Source organism: Thermobia domestica, chromosome 2 (assembly GCF_964235325.1).
Source record: "Thermobia domestica chromosome 2, izTheDome1.hap1.1, whole genome shotgun sequence".
Taxonomy (NCBI): domain Eukaryota; kingdom Metazoa; phylum Arthropoda; class Insecta; order Zygentoma; family Lepismatidae; genus Thermobia; species Thermobia domestica.
The window spans coordinates 173,909,176-173,928,983 of record NC_137455.1 but is presented as its reverse complement, the minus strand read 5'-3'; the positions used below and the strand labels follow the sequence as shown (position 1 = coordinate 173,928,983).

General features: G+C 35.6%; 1 protein-coding gene across 3 annotated transcripts in view; it reads right to left on the bottom strand.

Annotated features, from left to right (window-relative positions):
- Nucleotides 1-19,808, bottom strand: part of Snx1 (sorting nexin 1) — a 105,473-nt gene that overhangs the window by 68,065 nt on the left and 17,600 nt on the right. The window contains exons 2-6 of one of the 3 annotated variants that reach the window (XM_081747899.1): nt 18,612-18,734; nt 12,591-12,668; nt 8,900-8,971; nt 5,428-5,674; nt 3,776-3,931 (exon numbers count right to left, since the gene is read on the bottom strand). In XM_081747899.1, coding sequence (XP_081604025.1) covers nt 3,776-3,931; nt 5,428-5,674; nt 8,900-8,971; nt 12,591-12,668; nt 18,612-18,734 — 676 coding nt within the window. The remainder of the gene's footprint in view (nt 1-3,775; nt 3,932-5,427; nt 5,675-8,899; nt 8,972-12,590; nt 12,669-18,611; nt 18,735-19,808) is intronic. The other 2 variants (XM_081747900.1, XM_081747902.1) reach the window with 2 other exon arrangements.

Genomic DNA, 19,808 nt, shown 5'->3' with positions numbered 1-19,808 from the left:
CCTCGAAACAGCAATAAAGAATGCGCTTAACCTTTTTGAGACAAGGTGTACCTTGTAAATTTGAAACGGCTAGAGGTAATGATAACACATCTAGCGCTTTAAATCAGTTGACATAAATCTGCAACACGGATAGGAAGGTTAAGTTGCTCATACTTGATACTAATCATTTTTAAACTAAATAACATATACATAGATAATGAAAAACGAACTAAAATTATTTATTCTTACATTGCTGCAGTAAAACTTCACTTATTAATGTGTATCTTAAGTATATTGCTTCTATATATATTTTAATATTAGTTTTGAAAAATATTGCATATATTTTGTGAACCTACGTCAGATTTCCAAACAATGAGAATTCAATACTCAAACTTGAAGTATTATAGTACACCAATAACTACTGGTTGCAACAGAGGAATAAGATCAAAGGTAGAACCTATGCCCCAGACGCTGAATCGATTGTGAAAAATAGCTTCTCAATATTTCTTATTGTTTCCGCCATACGAAAATATTGAAACCCGAAGTACTAATAAATTTCCACTACTGTCGGTTTCCGTAGAGTGGTGCGGGTGGTGATGGTATGTTCTTTTTAGACGTTGATTCAATTAAATATACCGTTTGTCGCTATTATTGGCTATCAATGTCAAAACAGGAAAGGTTCACAGTGTATCTACTAAAATTCAAAAATGAAACTTCGTGATCTTCTCTTTACCAAACCATGAAATTTCGTAACATTCAAAACTAATAACAATACCTATATTCTTTAGCATTTATTTTTACCTTATTTCTACTTTCAAAGATTATTCCCTGGAGCGACAAAAACTTGGTGTCTTCTCATATCACTTTCAGTATATTTACTATATATTGTCTGTTTGTTTGGTAAATAACCAACAGCAAACATTCACAAATCCACTAATCTTAAAATTACATATCTAAATGTACATGGTGTACTTATATTGACAAACCCTTAGCAATCAATTTAAAAATGTCACACTGACTGTAAACAGTTGTAGGATTTTCTCTTTTTTGTTGGCTAATATCGTTTTACCCTTTTTTAAGCTTTTTCGATCTCCTTTCTGAACTGCTTCAACTTCCTCTTCGGTCTGTTGTAGCAATATCATTTTCTTCTTCTTTAAGATATTCTGCTTCCATCTTGACTTTGTTTTGTCTTTCGTGTTTCTCATCTCGTTTTTTCTTCAAAGCTTCCATTCGTTGCAACGAAGCATTTCTCACAGCCATGATCATAGACTTCGTTAACAATACCTTATGTAAACCTCCAATGGATAGTATGGAACAGTATACGGAACGTTGGGAAATCAAGGAATATTCAGAAAGGTTCTCCATTAAACATTCTTTGTTAACAAAAAATTCTCTTTCTACAGCACTATTTCCATGGAACATTATAGGTATACGTTTAGAAAATTCTATAAGTTTTTCATCATGACTGAAAGTTTTCACGAAAATACATCTAATCTGTCTTTCTTCCAATTAAACAACTTACATACTTCTTGATGTTAATCACACAGCGATAAATAATTTTTCTTAATTTCATCAGCTTCGACGTAAGCTACATGGCTTTTCGAGGTCAGCTCTTGCAAAGCACTAGTAATACAGATTCTCTCAAAGAACTGTCATCACATACGGAGAAAGGCATGATGATTCTCTCACCATAACCTTCCGCAATGGTGATTTTTGATTAATGATGTAAACAAATAAACGAGAAAATTTCTATAATCTTTTTCTGAAAGAAAGAATTCCAAGTACTTGTATTCCTTTTCATGCTGCTGTTGCAATAAACCAATATCCACTGATCTAACATACAGAAGATTCTCTGTCTGTCACATTTACAGCTATCAGTTGCTTGGCTGTTTTAATAGATGACATTACACACTTTTTCAAGAAGCGATTACCAATTTTGCGGACCACAGAACATAGTTCGTCAAATATGAATGGTAAAAGAGGCTTGTCCGATTCAAAATCTGTCAGATGGTGTACAAGTGTTAATATTACTGACTGCAGGAATGAAATTTTCGCTTGTAGCAGGTTGTCTGCTAAAGACTTCTGTACAACGTGGAAATCTTGTGTTCGGAGGTTCTGAAGATACTTGATCGACACATTTCTTCAAGAAAGGCAACATCTCGATCATTGGTTTGAGTTTGTATGCAAATTAGGTCGACTTTCCATGCATGAGATATAAGCATGCTTTGCTTGCGATTTGGTAGCGTCTGAAGCCAACCATAGACATTTTTGGCGGTGAATTTTGACGTTTTAAAGAACAAAATTTTCCAGTCTCTACATATATTTGTACAGGTAAAAACATTCGTGACCCAAAAGCTAAATTTCGTGACTTTTTCTTGATTTCATGGCCGTTTTCTGATATCGTGACTTTTTCGTGACCGATAGACACCTTGGTTCATTTCTACGACCTTCGGTTTGAGTAGGTCAGCGGAGAACACAGAACTTATTCTCAGGACGCTGACTCGATCCCAAAATACAGCTTCTCGATATCTTTTATCGTTGCTTTATGAAAATCAATACTTAGACCGAAATACTAGTAAATTTCAACCACTTACGGTTCCGGTACTGTTGCAGATGATGATATATTCATTCGAGAAGTAGAATTTAGTGCAAAACGCTGCTTGATACTATTTTTATTCTCCGGTACGTTGAAACCGAAAATAGTTCATTTCTACCACTTCTGGTTTAAATAAAACATCAGTGAAGGAGATGGAATCTATTTTTCGAACACTGGAAACATTGTAAAAAAGCCGCTTCTCGATATCTTTTACAGTAATTTTAGTTCTATGGAAATCAGTACTGAAACTGGAGGTGCTAATAAATTTCAACCACTTCTCACTTCTGGTTTCGGTCGTGTTGCGGGTGGTAATGATACGTTCCTTTGGGACACTGAATCGATTGGAGAAACACCGCTGGTCGCTATCTGTTACCATTTTTGTTCTATAACGATAAATGTTGAAACCGGTAATGGTCGATTTCTAATTTCTCCAAGTTTGAATATAGTTAACGGAGGAGATGGAACCTATTCTTGGGATGCTGAATCGATTGCAAAAATAGCTTTTTGATCTCTCTTACAGTTTATGCTCTCACAATTGTTAACAGACATACATAGCCACTCTACAAGACTTCCGATATTTACGCAAAGCATAGTTTGGAAGTGTAATGACTGAAAATGGGTGTAAGTATAGAATGTTAACAACAACTTAGTGATGTAGTTTCTTTCGTACAAAACTACGCTTTAATAGCGTAAATGACAATACTAACAGGATCCTTACTTATTTGGCATGCACGAATTTCCTGACTTTTCCAGGCTGCGATTTACAAATTTCCTCGTTTCAAAAAGTGGTTATATTGAAATAAAAAAATTCTCTAAAATCGCTTTTGGTTAATTAAAAGGTAAGCGTATTGTTGAAAATAAGGCCACACTTTACAATTTAGACAACAACGAAAACTCCAATTAAGTATAAATCTTAACGTTGGTTTAAACAGAATTTTCAGGAAAATTATATTTTCATAAAGGAACATATAAAGTATATCGGTCTGGATATTTGGCTATCCAGATTACTGATAATTGGAGTTATAATGTACTTCAAAAAGCATGAAAAGTTACTTGAAGGGAACTTTGTTTTACACAATCGTATAAATAGATAAGGTAAAATTATAGTGAAAGAGAATTGTGTTGTAGCCACTTTATCTGGACAAAACTACACACAAAATCTAGCAAATGTCAAAATAACATCTCAGTTTCAAAACTTACCTGCTTCTAAGAACTCCCTAAAATCTGGGTCTACTCGCAGAACTGGATGTGCTGCAGTGCGATTGAGATATCTCTCTAAAGCAGCCCGACGCTTTTCTACAAAATCCGCCGAAGAACCCTGTTCTGCCTGATTCGACATTTTTATTTTCGTCATGCCTGTGAAATAACAAGAAAGAACATTCTAATAATCATACTGCATCTAGTAATCCATAACTTTATATACCTACAACTTTCAACATTTTTTTGAAGTACTGTATGTATAAAGCTTATATGTACTGTATTCTGAAATAGTTCCATGTCTTCATAATAATTAAGAATAATTTAGAGTAGGAATTACACCTTAGCGATATACTGAACAAAAGTTTCTTCTAGAAATCTGGATATTATATGATTACTAACTGTTGGAATCTACGTTAATATGGAAGGTAAGTATAACAAAATAAAATCTTCAGCTTAAGATCCTATATGTATGTTCTACAGGCTAGTGAAACCGGATGATAAAGTACACGCTGGAAGAATTGGTGGAATAAAAACTGGGGTAAATCACGAACACAAGGTTTTACACCAGGCATGTCAAACATACGGTCCTTACTCATTTTCCTGTAGTCCTCGGTTTACCCTAAGAAAACAAAAAATAAATATATTTAAAGTGTGAACAACTTTTCTCACTTATGTAAAGAACAAGTCCTCAGCAAGACACAGGTTAACAGACATTCATCTGAAATTTGTTCTGAAAATCGCCAGATTAAGCAGCATGTCTCCAGACATTCGATCCCAGTTGGAAAAGAAATAATAGGTATCATCTACTACCCGGGTTTCTTTATGTTCCTTTAATTATTATTATTATTATTATTATTATTATTATTATTATTATTATTATTATTATTATTATTATTAGATCTACAGTATTTACAGGTAAGATTTTATATATTTACTCACTTTTCAAATATAAGGTATCATTAAGTATGGAAATGCTTTGTTCTTTTTTGCGGCCAGCACTATTGTATATTTGGCCCATTTAAGACGCTGAGTTTATGCCTAATTTACACAATAAACTCACAAGACCTGGGATTCAACAAAGGGACCCTTTGCACTCGAAGTGAACCCACTGCACGAATATTGTGTCATAGTGCTGGTAAAAGAATAACGTAAAGAGGTGGCCTTTCAATACGTGTAGTCAATTATTAGTATTACGTGCTACATAGTTATATATCAAAACGTAAAAATATTTTTTCACTTGATACCGTAGTAAGACCTTCGCGAGTTTAGTACGCATATGAAATATTACGGTATGCAGGCCTTTGATTTCCGAATAATGGACAATCAAAGATGGGGTTTGAACTTAATTAAATTTTCAGGGGGAATTTGTTATTTAGAACAAAAATGCATGAAGAAACTTGTTATTAAGCGTTAATTTGAGACTCAAGAAAATACATGATGAGACAGTTGACTAGCTATGTTGTACGTAGGTAAATACAGTGTGAACTTACAATAAATAATAATATTTTTAAAATAATATTTTTGCTAAATATTTTTTTTAAAAAATGAATGGGGTATTTCTTCCGAAATAGGAAAACCTACTAGTTGGAAAACTGAAATAAAATTTTTACTGTTAATTTTATTTTAATAGAGAAAAGAAAAAAACTACTTACCTATTACACTTTTTTCTGGCGCAGGAGGCACAATCCTGCCAGCTCGCAAGTATTTATCTACTAGTTTATCATGAAGACCCAAGAAGTCACTAAATCGACGCATCACAGAAAAATGTTTCCTTCTGAAAAGCGGCATATTTGTTGACGTACTCACTTTGAAGGCAACATAAGCACTCATGCCATCTCCCATTCGCTGAGGATCCGTTACTGAGATTTCTAAAAACTGATCCCCGCTCTCTTTCTCCATCTTAAGAAAAAAAAAAAAAAAAAAAGTACAGAAATGAAGAAATTTGTTTCACAGAAACACGTGTGATGCACGTCTTTTACTTGTTATATAATTAACTGAAGCAGAAAACAAATATTGATATCAGGTCAACCTTACCTATTCGTATTAACTTAAACTCAAGAAAGTTTTTAAATAATATTTTTTTTCAATAGAATTAATTACAAAGGATACACAAGTTATGGTGTATTAAGTGCACATCGGTACTGACACTTTTTTTTTTTAATGAGTTCTACTTTAGTATTGTTTGTTACAGTTCCATTAGAGAATACAATGTTGTTTCTTACAGTTTCATTAAGAAAGGCTTACCAGTATCACTCATACACTTCTATAAAAAAACTATAAGTGGAATCCATACGTTCTATCAGCTATCAGGATTCAAGTGAGTTTACATGTGGAGTGGCCCATCAATCGAGAGAACCATGGCTTAACGAATCTTCGCAGATTGAAATGTTTAAGGCAGGGCACACCGGTTATTTGGAAATACCAGTGAAAATGACAAATCTATTAAGTGTTTAAACTTTCCTTGGTTATTACAAAGTAATCACTGAGGTAATTTTTTTTACTGTTTAGTTTTTCAGCTAGTCACCGGCAAGCACAATTACAATGCTGACTTTTTCATAATACAATTGAAATTCCAATGAGTGATTGAAACAGGAACATTGGAGTACCTGAATTATTACGAGGGTAATTAGAACGTAACCTCCGTTTGGTTGTGAACAAAAACAGGCAGAGATACAGCTGTCCTCTATTTCACAGCATAGTCGCCATAGAAATTCAAGCATTTGTCATAGCATTTCACAAACTTACAAATCCCTTCTGGTTTAAACTCGTCCGCCTGGGAATCAACCACCTGTTAGAGCACTTTGAAGATCCTCGTCGTCAACTAAGTGTTGTGCCCCAAGCCACTCCTTCATGTAAGTGAAGAGAGAAAAGTCAGGAGCCAAGTCTGGAATGTTTGCGCAATGATCAAACACGTTTCATTTAAATTGGCGCAAAAGGTCTTGTGTTTCGTCAATTTTCTTGATGATATCATCGCTGACTACAGAAGGCTACCATTCCTCGTTTCATTGTGAATGTTAATTCTTCTTCTTTGAAAGATCTGATCCACTGACCCGCAACACCACCCATAACTGGTCTGTATACAGTACGCAATTAATGATGTATTATTAGAGGATTTGATGCGAGAGGGTGTTTGGCTGTTCTGCGAAGCGTACTGGGTGGCGTAGTGGTTAACGTATCGGCACGGTATGCCGGAGATCCCGGGTTCGAGTTCCGATCCAGTCAAATAACTTTTTAACTCTTTGTAAGTTTTTGAATTCGCACCTACAGAGGATTTGGTGTGCAAAAATAAGTTTAAATCGGTTGTTTCCTCCTTTCATAAATATATCTTTTCAAGTCTCTAATTTAAAAGTATTTCACAAACTAATTTTCACAGGTTTGAAAATGAAATGAAATCTTTGAGTTTTACGTCCCACGCTATGCCGGTTAGGCTAAAGAAGACGGTGATGATGAGAGACGAATGAAATGGTGGAATGAAGAAAGTGGGAGGAAACGGGAGAACCCCGAGAAAACCCACGCACACGATGTTTGTCCACCACAAAGTTCGCTTGGCGGGAGCGGGGTTTGAACCCGGGACCCCAAGCACCAGAGGTGAACGCTCTACCACTGAGCAACCGCAGCCCCTTTCACAGGTTTGAATGAAGATACATAAATACCTTGCAGATCTGAAATATCATAATTGTAAATTATACATATATCGTACAGAAGGCTCATTCCACGTCAAATATAGGGTAACTCAGTTATTATCAGAATTACAACAAAATATAACAGGAAAAATCGTCTCCAAATATGATGTTTTCAATCTAAAGTGAAGGAATTTTTAAATCGAACTAGCCGTTTGGGCTGTACACTCTTTATGTACCCAATCTTAAATGAAAATGCAACATTCCCATTTACCTGGACCCTCAACATAAATGAAAGAAGTTACTGTCTTTTACGCTAAAGTGTCGATGGCCAGCCCCCATTTAAAACATGACCCCTATTCACCATACTTTTACAAAATTGATCCATCTTCCCCAGCCCCTCTATTAATGGCAACGTTGCATTTTCGTTTAACGTTGAGTGCATAAAGAGTGCACAGTCCAAACGGCTAGTCCGATTTAAAAAAATCCTTCACCTTAGATTGAAAACATCATATTTGGAAACTGTTTTTCCTCTTACATTTTGTTGTAACTCTGATAATAACAGTTACCCTATGTCAGGGGACATTTGAGACACCCTGTATATTTAACAATTGCGAACGTAAGATCTTTGACACTATAGATACATATGTCAACAAATATATTAAATAAATGTATACTCTTCAAGTCATACAAAACTTTGCATTATGACTTAAAGCTTGTACGGTTAGGTTAAGTTTGGTTGGCAGGACTTTTATCTGGCACTGGCTTCCCCTTGACTGTTATATAACCTTCATTTCAACTTTCAACATAAACAACACGTATACTTAGTGATTACTTGAGACCTGTGTGAGTGAAAAGAGCAATAATGTGCCAATACCTTGCTTGCATCAATGGCATAACACTTTACAGATAACACGAAAAGTTGGCGCGTTGGCCTTGAAGGGTTAAACGAGAATTACTAACCGAAGCATTCAAAAAAAAAACACTAATTTTATTTTAGTCTCTTAGAACATACCTTAAGGTTCAATTTTTAAAAAAGAGCGGCAAGGTAATTGGTCCACCTCACAGCGATAATGCGCATTATGTAAAATTAGAAATTTACACAAAAAAATAACTATTTTGAAATGCAAGGGTGCACTTTTCACCCTTAATGTACAGCAATCTTGATTTTTTATTTATTTATTTATTAGCTCTACAAATTTACATAAACCTCGGGTAGAAATTTCCAAGTGATACGTTGCTTAGATACTGAGATATGAATTTTTGTATTAAGCTCTACGAAATATTAGATGACCTCGAGAACGACCGGGATGCCTGATTTTCTGAAACTTTGGTCTCGTATTTATCACAAACTATTGGGATTTCGGAAGAAAAATTTTACAGGTCTTCATATCTTAGTAGTGTTAACAAGTGCACGAAGTTTCATTAAAATCTGAATTGGTGGGTGACATGGCCTGGGTGATTTGACGTGGAATGAGACAGAAAGGAAATAAACTGTTTTTACCTCTTCTAATGATTTTCCCTTTGGAATACCACTTCTCTTCTCAGATGTACTCATATCTACTTCAGGTTTCTCCTGAAATAAATAAATAAATAAATAAATAAAAACGTTCTATACAATCACAATCACAGTTATTTAACAAGAGTCATTTTTAAAAATGTATAATTGTATAAAAAAATGTATAACCGTTCGTAGTTTTCAAGATGAATTCAAGTGCTAGTGTATAACATTAGTAACAAAACAAATGATAATAAAAGTTTGAAGAATTTTACGGAAACCTTTAAGAATTCTTACTGACTGATATTGCATTTCTACTTCACAACATCCCATGCTCTACGTTTTTCAATCACTTGCAGCTAACTGTACAACGTTCTCAATCAGAAGAAAGTTCACTAAACACACACACACACAACACGTCAGGTATCGAAAAGTTATTTACTTTTAGAATTATTGCGGAAGACCATAACTATATTTTATATTACAGGTATTAAAAGATAGCGTAATAAACTGCCCTTAAAATTTCCTATATATGTTCTTTAATCTTAGACCTACTTTTTACCCAAAACGGTAACTATGCAAAATTGTCGTCCAGATATGATCTTCTCTTAAGCAACATTGTTTAGCCAATTTCATTTACACATATTATGTAGTAGCAGACAATGAACCTGAACTGTTATTACTTTAAACGTAAATTTTTCCTTTCATTTTATTACAATCGGTATGAGTCATTTTCCTCTTGAACTATTCTGTTGTTATAATTGTAACACGTTCATTCAAACGGAAGATCAAACACACTCTACCTGTAGCTTGTTACTGCTGAACTGCTTACGCAATTTTAGGTATAAGACATCACCCAAATACGCAAATTTTGACAAGTGAAATATTTATGCAAATAATTTCCGTATTGTATTTTTTCAATAATTTACAGATACTTATTACTGAAAACATCTGGAGTTGGAAACGCGCCTATGTCTGGGTTGGCAACAGTCCTGGGGTGCTGGTGGTTGTGTTACGTAGAACTCCGTACTATGTGAGGAGCAGTAGAACGGCAGTATGTAGTGAACTAAATGGATGGCGATAGTGTAAAATGGGCGACCTATATAATTTATAAATGGAGTAAACTGTTAATGCTCGGTTATGTGGTGCGAGCGTAACGAAAGTAGCAAGCATGTTGGGTATGTCACGAGGGACAGTGTCCAACGTAATGACGCCAACCAAACTTACGAAAAAAAACTACATCGGCGAAGAGTAACAGTTGTCGAAAGAACTCCTCAGTAACAGATCCCGCCGAGCATTAAAGCGGATTGTCACTCAGAATCGTCATGTGACTGAGGGGCAAGTGACGGAGGAACTCAAGCAGCACTTTCCACAACTTAAATCGACGATCACAGTCTGCTGCGAGTGTCATGGAATGAACATACGAGGTCAAATTGCACGGGTGAACTGCTAATAAGGGGCATAATAACTTAACACGACGGTAATGGTGCCGCGAACATGCAATATAGTCGGATGAGTCATCGTTCATCTTATTTCAAACCATAGATCGTGCTTGTGTGTGGCAGACGCTCAAAGTGGCATATGAATTGCAATGTCTCCGCCCATCCGTACAACGTGGCGGCGACTCTTGATGCTAAGAACCGTAATATCCTGGTTTTCAGTGGATTCTATGCTCATGCTCACTGGTTGCGTCACTCCCAGTCATTAAATCGCCATTTTAAGAAACCACATACATCCTCTGGTCCAGATCTTTCCAGGTAATGACGCCATATTACAGGATGATAATGTGCTCATTCACACAGCTCAAGCTGTTACGGCGTGATTTGAGAAATATTAGGATCAAGCTGAACATCATCTGGCCCGCCCAATATCAGGACCGGAACATAATTGAACATCTATGGTCTGTTTTGGATACACAATCCGGAGCAGATTTCTACCTTCATCCTCTCTCATGCAACTGGATGATGTACTGCACGCAGAATGGTGTCATATTTTACTTGCTACTACCATTCACGACGTCTATGGATCCGTTCCACACCACACTAGAGTTGGTTTGAGGGCGAACGGTGGACCATGTCTCATTAATCTGGTTAAGATGCACTTTTCTTCAGGTGTTTTCATGAAATTGATAAGTATTTCTCTGTGTCACGTTATAATACAAATGGAAACGTAACCTGCATACACAGGGTTTCTTACATTCTGTAGACTGTACAATATTTCCCATGTCATAGTCCTCCTGCATACGAAAGTCCTTACTTCGAAAAAGGCTGTAAAACATACAGCTGGGCGCAATATTGAAATACAGGGTGGCCCCACACGGATACTTCGCAACTTTTTCTCCGTTAATTTTTATTTTCTTCTCTACTTCTACTTTCCTTTTCTACTTTTTGCCCTCCCTATCTGATGAAACATTGCAACAAAGCAATCCACAAAGGAATTCTGAAGCGAACATAGATATGAATTACTTACACAAACAAAGACATGCAGACAGTAGGCATATATAAAAATCATTGGAGAAGAATAGTAAATGAACAAACAGGAAAGAGCAAACATAACGGAAGAATACCATAAAAAGTGTTAGGTCAGTTAGAGGCTTCGCAATGGGGAACAATAACAATCATTTGACACGACGAAAAATTGATGTTCCTCGGCAATCAGTCTACCCGGAGAATTGGGGAGGAAGAAAGGAAGTGGCCTGGTAGCATTATGTTAGACATCATCCTGATGTGCATGAGCAATATCCAGAAAAATTTCATTCAGAACAGCTGCCCTAAAAACGCTTTTACATTTTTGTCGACCGAGTGTCCCCACCGAGAATCGAACACGGGACCACTCACGTCAAAAGCGAGAGTGATAGCAACTACGCTACGCGGGGCCATTTGATTTCGCAACATGTAAGGAAGGAATGATACAAACTTGCACGACATATATACACGATTTATGTAATGCAGTTTTATGAAGTACAATAGCTTACTTCAGCTTTCTAATTGAAGAAAGCAAAAACCTCTGAAGGACAGTACACATGAAATGAAATCAAAGGTTACAACAGGGCTCTAGATTATCAACAAACTTGCTCTTGAGTTCTTCTGAATCCGATTTTCTTTAGAACTCTTAACCCAAAATCGTGACAATCGTCTATAACAAAGGAAACTGGATGGGTTCAAGTTCTATTCAGGCCACTATCCTAAAATTCAACAGCTCACGTGATGCCATCTTTCCAAATGCACCTATAAGATTGAATTATCCGAGCACTACGCATCTAATTTAGTCGCTTATTGAAGTAATTCTATGCATAATAATTGTAATAAATGCATGACAATTTCTAAAACAAACGCCAAAACAATCTTAACAGATTAAAAATGACATGCTCGATGTTACGTATAAAGCTTCACTTAGAAGTACTGAACAGTTCTTTAAAAAAAAAAAAAAAAAAAAATCCAAGTGCAAAGATCATAACACAAGCTTTCGAAATCATGTTGATTATAACACTTATACATGCAAAAGTATTCATTGAACTACATTCTAATGTATTTTTTGGAGGAGATTTTAAAACAAATGGTCTAGTAAGGTATCATGCGATTCAAGCACGAAAAGTATAGCTTCACATATAGTTTTCATTAGATTTGGTTGCAACACAAAAAAAATCTGTAAAAGCATTACTCTGGAAACTTGAAGCGTGCACCGAATCCGTACTCACTTGAGTCAATTGTAAGCGAGGTCTACTACTGGATTCGCTAAAAGGACTTGGGCCATCATCATCAAGAGATACAACATCCTGAAAAATTAGTGTTAAGGTCAAACGCCAAGTACTTATAATATGTTTACTTCTTGCTTACCCTCCAATATGGTACAATCATTGATGAATATCACAACTCACTAAAAAAAATATTATGTAGATGACACATTAACAAATGAATTTCAATTCCACTTATTTATTTGTATCCAGAGCATCTGGTATTTCCAATGCTATCAATGTACATATATGTGGATCAATCTTTTCATCACTCCAACTGTGACTTTTACCAACAATGCCAAGTAAAATCTTATACCTTCCTACTACCTTTTCACTCAAAAATATTTAAAAATTTAAACACATTTTGCTGATGTTTCACAAATCGTAACAGTTTCATCCTCCAGCAAAACTGATTTAAAAGGAGAGTAATAGATCATGATGTGAGGGTTAAAAAAAATAATAATGTATTCATTAAAGCATTATTCTCTTTGCATCTTTCAAGATAAAAAAATAGAGCTTTCAGTCACACACCGTAGTTCACTAATAATATAAAGGTGGTTCTGAAGTCTGAGAGCAATGGAATAACGATTATTACTACTAATAATAATAATAATCACATATGCTGTGATTAACAGTGACTAACTGAAATATTTGCTTTTCAGTTGAATCCATGATCATAATCTTGTTTCATCCACGAATTCAGTACATGAGATACCGTACTTATGCGTCTCTGAAATCTTACAATATTCATATCTTTATAACACACACAAAAACTATTAACTCATTTCCAATACAATTCTCGCGACGCTATTTTTCGAAATAACAGAATTTGAAAACACACACAAGTACTATGAAATGATGTGGGAAAAGTTTGGAATTATTTATTTTCAATTGAGAAATACGACGTAACGTTATGACATCATAAAGTTATCATGTCATACTCCTCAGTAAATATATATAGTCCTAATTCTTATCACTATATTTTATAACATTTTCATGTTCTAGTCTGCTACCGATTTTTAGTGGGAGTGAATGTGAGAGTACAATTTGATACGAGAACTGCGAAGAAATATTCTCCTAAAAGCTGCCAACGGACTGCAACTCAAGGCTGAGAGTGGTACCTTCATGTAAAATGTACTTCACATCAAGGTCATATTCACGTCATATTCGTCACATTCTACATCAGGATTCCCACTTACTTAGCGAGCACCAGTTTCTCGACTTCTCCAGATCACGATTTACAAATTTTCAGGTTTATATATACAGTCTGATCAAAAGTTCTGTCTCAAGATTAGTATACCATGACAATGAAACGAAGTATGGAGAGAAAGAAATGTGTAACGCAATATATACAAGAGTAAGTGACAAAGAATGGGTACAGCCGTTATAGGAAACGTTATCCCTGTGTCTCGACACAGGCTCGTAAACGACGCGGCCAATCATCAATGGCAGCACGCATCACATTCATGTCTATGTTAATCACTGCTTTTACTATAGCAGACTTCAAATGGACCACAGTCATATAAGGTTGAGCGCACACCTTCTCCAAACAGAACTAGATCTTGTAGCCAAGAGGATTTTAAGTCTGGACTGGACAAGGGTTATTCTTCGGTGCTGACGAACGCAATTTTGTTGCGACGAAACCATTTCTGCATCGTCTTCGCCTTATGAGCTGGCGCTGAGTTCTGTTTGAACACTCAAGGCTTATTTTTTAACATAGTGGTACATAAGGATTTCACCACCTTGTCGAGAATGTCCTCCTGTACACTTTGGACCACGGCAAAAATGGACGTCAGTGGGAACCAAGTACAACACACCCAGCCAAATCATCACTGATGCAGGGTGATGGCCTCGCTGGTCTCATGGAACTTGTCCACGTGTTGAAGCACTGGTTGTAGCATACATCCTGTACTTCTGTCTGCTGAGGTGTCCTTCAACTGTGAAAATTTTCTCATTTATGAACAAAAGTTGTCGATACTTGTTATTCGCGTACCGATGCGAGAACAACTTTGATCTTGTCGCATTCGCATCAAGCGTTGATTTAACCGCTGGTCTGTTCTGCAATAGGCATACAGTCCTAGGTCTTCATTTATCACTCTTTTTATTGATGATCGCGCCATGTTCGTTTGCAGGGCCATTGAGTTTCTGCTTACGGCCTGGATTTCGAGCGATTCTTGCCTTCATCGCCTTAACGACGTCTGCTGCCCTAACGGAGCGAGGTCTACCAATGCGAAGCTTATCCTCGACAAACGATGTTTCATTATATCGCTGTATGATGCGATATGTCTAATGTTCAGTTTCATAAACACAGTAACTTAATGCAATAACTTTAAGATAATTGTCGGAGGGTGTCCGCACTTCTGTAGGACCAAAACTGCAACACAATCTTCTTTCTTTTCCCATTCCATTTTAGCTCTAGACGGTGTTGTAAGTTCAACCAATATTAGGATTTTACAACAATGGTAGATGGTTTACATACATCATTTCTAACTACTGACATTTTTTGTACATGTTTGAAACAAAACTTTTGACCGAAATGTGCATGATGTTAAAAAAAAAAAAAAAAAAAATGCATGTACGTATACATCGTATGTGTGTAAGTAGAGAAGCTTTGCAAAACGAACTAATTTATTTTATAAAATATTTCCAACCAAATAGCTAGGTAAGGTCAACAGAGAAATGAGTTCTGAGAAATAAAACTTCGTACTTTTAACTTTTCCAAAACTTTTTAACGAGTAAGCTGAATTCCCTGGCTTTTCCAGGCTGGTGGGAACCCTGTCAATACTCTCCCCTAAATCTTCCACTAGATTCCTTTGAATTCTCTTAAACATGTGAAGATACAGAGCAGCTTTTGGAACCTCTTTTGAAGATGTAAAGATGTAAAGCAGTTGTTCGACCCTCTCTAAAATAATGTGAGAATTCATAGAAGCCGTTGTACTATGTTCCAAAGATGTGAGTAGCCAGAGCACTAGTTGTCCCCAACTTCTTCCAAAGATAACACAGATGGCATACAGCGTTATACTCAGACTCCAAAAAACCCCGCTATGGAATCCATTTCTTTTGTTCTCAAAGAAAATGTAATTTGGGCCTGGATAAAGAAAATCTGGAATTTTGGGAATAGTTAGTCCTTTAGTATACTATAACACACAACAACGCGCGTTTTGTGTTTTTGAGCAGAAAGGCGTCAAAGTATTAAGGAATGACGTCATACTCTAGGAGGTGCTTTGCTCATAAATTCAACTGGAAATTCGTTGTTGTGAAGTAAAATAAAGTAGGATGAATGGTTCGTCCAGTCAAGGCTCTCAAGCTCGTTTCTTTCCTCTAGTTGTAACATTGTCTTATCAAATCCACAGCAGCATCGGTGAAGAATGCCGCTATCAGCAGAAGGCGAGGAAAGTTAAAATGCACACTTGACAAGAAGTCCGTAAGTACTCATTGCTCTTGCTGTTTGCTATATCAATGATATTTCATCCTATTTATTATTAACTGTCAACTCATGCAGGAGACTGTTGTCCTTTCGTCTGATCTACATTCACAAGTCAGTAAACACTTACTCGCTGTAAACATTGACTGCGGAATGAAGATCAAACGAAAGGACAACGGTTTCCTGCATGAGTCAGACATTCAAAATAAGAATAAACAGGATGAAATGTCATTGATATAGCAAACAGCAAGAGCAATGAGTACTTACGGATTTTTTGTCAAGTGTGCATTTTGACTTTCTGCGCCTTCTGCTGACAGCGGCATTCTTCACCAGTGCTGCTGTGGATTTGATAAGACTACAACTAGAGGAAAGAAACGAGCTTGAGAGCCTTGACTGGACTAATCATTCAACCTACTTTATTTTACTTCACAACAATGAATTCCAGTTGAATTTGTGAATAAAACACCTCCTAGAGTATGACGTCATGCCTTAATATTTTGACACCTTCTACTCAAACAGCGCTTTGTTGTGTTATGGTATACTAAAGGACTAATTAGTTCCAAAATTTCAGATTTTTTAATCCAGGCCCAATGGAGATAGAGGACAATGAAACATGCCAAATTGGCATAATTCCCCAACTTTACGATTTTTCCAGGCCTTTGGGAGCAGCTACAGGTCTGTAAATTTTTATGTATTAACTTCTGACCCCGGATTACATGCATATATAAATTCAGACCTCTGCGTCAGTTGCTTCCTCTTCCCAAACATTTCTTCAATGTCCAAAAATGTTGGTACTGCAGGCCCTGATTTCACGCCCTTCAAGTGGCTTTAGGCAAAAATGTTAAGAGATCAAAGTTTTTAGCTCTGCATGAGCTGGAGACGTCCAACAAATACATGCTGAGATATTCAAAACAACGTAAACGCTTAAAATCGAAAAAATACAAAATGGCGGCAGCCGCTGCGTTGCCGTGGGATGTTGTAAAAAAAAAAATAATAATTGTGGTTTTGAAGTACCCTGATATAGGATCAACATTCATGAAAAAATTTAATGTTTTTGAAAAGGTCGCGCGGCAATTTTTCTCTTTTTTCGATCAGTTAGCATGGATTGACCCAATAAAAAAAATAAATAAAATAAAAAAATAAAAATTCCATCGGTTCAAGCTTTCTTAGGAACCCTATGGCGACGTAATGGACATTTTATTAAATTGCGTTAGTCCAATTTCATGTTGTTGATGTTTTGAGTTCGTTAGACCAATTATGTATTATTGGACTAACGAAAACAAGTCATAAATATCAGTTTAGTTTGCATTGTGAAATTAAGGTAGACTTTCAAACTATACGAATAAAATATTGAAACGATAGATCTATGTACTTCCAGTTTCAACATTTCGGAGATAAGAATGAAGATGAAACATGTTGGTAACGAAACCCACATAAAAAAAAAAAAAAAAAAAAAAAAAAAAAAATTTCGCTATCTATAATCGTTATTCCTCTAGGGAGATCGATATTTAAACCGGAAGTTGCAGTTCATTTCTACCAGTTGGGATTCATTAGAGAAATAAGGCGGAGATAAAATTTATTCTCGAGACGCTGAACCCATATCAAAAAGTAGTTTCTCATTATCTCTTTACCGTTTTCGCTCCGATACCTATTTATTCTCGAGATGCTGAATCTATATCAAAAACTAGTTTCTCAATATCTCTTACCGTCTGCTGTGATACCTATTTATTCTCGAGATGCTGAATCCATATCAAAAAGTAGTTTCTCACTATCTCTTCCGTCTGCTCTGATACCTATTTATACTCGAGATACTGAATCCATATCAAAAAGTAGTTTCTCACTATCTCTTACCGTCTATCTGATACCTATTTATTCTCGAGATGCTGAATCCATATCAAAAAGTAGTTTCTCACTATCTCTTCCCGTCTGCTCTGATACCTATTTATTCTCGAGATGCTGAATTTATATCAAAAAGTAGTTTCTCAGTACCTCTTACCATCTATCTGATACCTATTTATTCTCGAGACGCTGAATCCATATCAAAAAGTAATTTCTCATTATCTTTTAATGTTTTTGCTCTGATATCTATCGTTAGACGGACGGATGGAATGGTTCCAATAATTGTGAAGCATAAAAACAGTACATAAAGTAGACATTAGTTTTTTTTTAAAGGTTATTTCATTTATCAGGATACACGTGTCTCCAGGTTTTCACTATCATATTACGAATTGTGTTTATGACGTACACAATTACAACTTTATACAGACTACGAAAACAAAATACAGCATGGTATTAATGTAAATTAATATTAGTTGTATAATAAATTACACAAATGTTACCCATATTCCACAAGGTTAGAAAAACGGTTAGTGCTTGTAAGTAATGATTTGAACTAACGCATGACATTATTACTAGTACGTAATCCAATAAATCCCATTTAAATAGACTTGTTAACAATGGGTTAAAAAATCTTTTTTCAAAAATCAAAAAAACAAGCTGATAAAATTGATCCCACTCCCTCAAGGAAAAAACAATCGAGAAAAAAATCAACAAAAATGCACCTGCTTCATTTCAGGTACAGGCTTGGCTTTAGTCTCGGTCTCATTATTAAGACTGATTTCCTCCACGTCGTCAAAAAGATCAGAAGATAAAGGAGCGGATGGATTTTCATTACTTGGTGGTGACTGAAAATAAATAAATGAAAACCAGAACATAAGACTAAAACATAAAGAAAGGAAAAAAAACTAAAATTATCATAAAGAAAATAAAAATTTATGAAATGCAAAAATTAAAAATATATTATTTTTTTATTCTTACGCAGGTAATTCAGAAACTTCGATGCCTTTCAAATCTTTCTTACCGAAGTACAATAGCATTAACCAGTATTACTTGTCTCTATCATTTCCCGCGTATATGTTACATCATAATGTCTATGTAACTAACCACCTAAATGCACATAATGGCATTTAAAAAAATCACCTGATATCAAACGGTCATTATTGGCATCTCAATTTTGTAATGTACAACTTCAAATTTTCTATACCAGAGGTGAGGAACCTGTCTCCATTGATGTAAGTGCGAAGTTCTGGCTTGTGAAAAAAGCTAAATTATGTAATATAAAACATACGAAAAATATAATTCTAAATTACATTATCAAATACTATAGTGTCACTACATATCTATATATAAATAAAATAGAAAATCACTATGTTTGTGACTAAATTTCCCGACCGATCTCGATCAAATTTGTCACATGGATGAGATTCGCGGCTGGGCTAGTTTTAAGCTATTCACTTTGATGGTAGAACTGAGGGTTGGGGGAGGGGAAAGGGGGTATAAAAAATAAATAAAACTTAGCTCCTGAACCACTCGACCAACCTTGATCAAATTTTCAACATAGATGAAGTTCAGGTCTGGGATCGTTTCTATGATTTAAAGTTGACGGAGCAACGTAGGGAAGAAGAAGGAGGGGGAGATATATAAAAATCAATTTATATAAGACTGAAAGTGACTATTTTTGTCATAACTCTTGAACTATCAGACGGATCTCAATCAAATTTTCAAAATACATGAGGTTCGGATCTGGAAACATTTTTGTAATTTCGCTTTAACAGTAATCCTAGGGGAGGGGGACGTATAAACAAAAACTATTAAAAACTAATAAATTTTGAACCATATAACCAATTTCGATCAAATTTTCAACATATATGAGGATAGGCGATGTTTTTTGTCGTTTCACTTTGACGAGCCAACCTAGG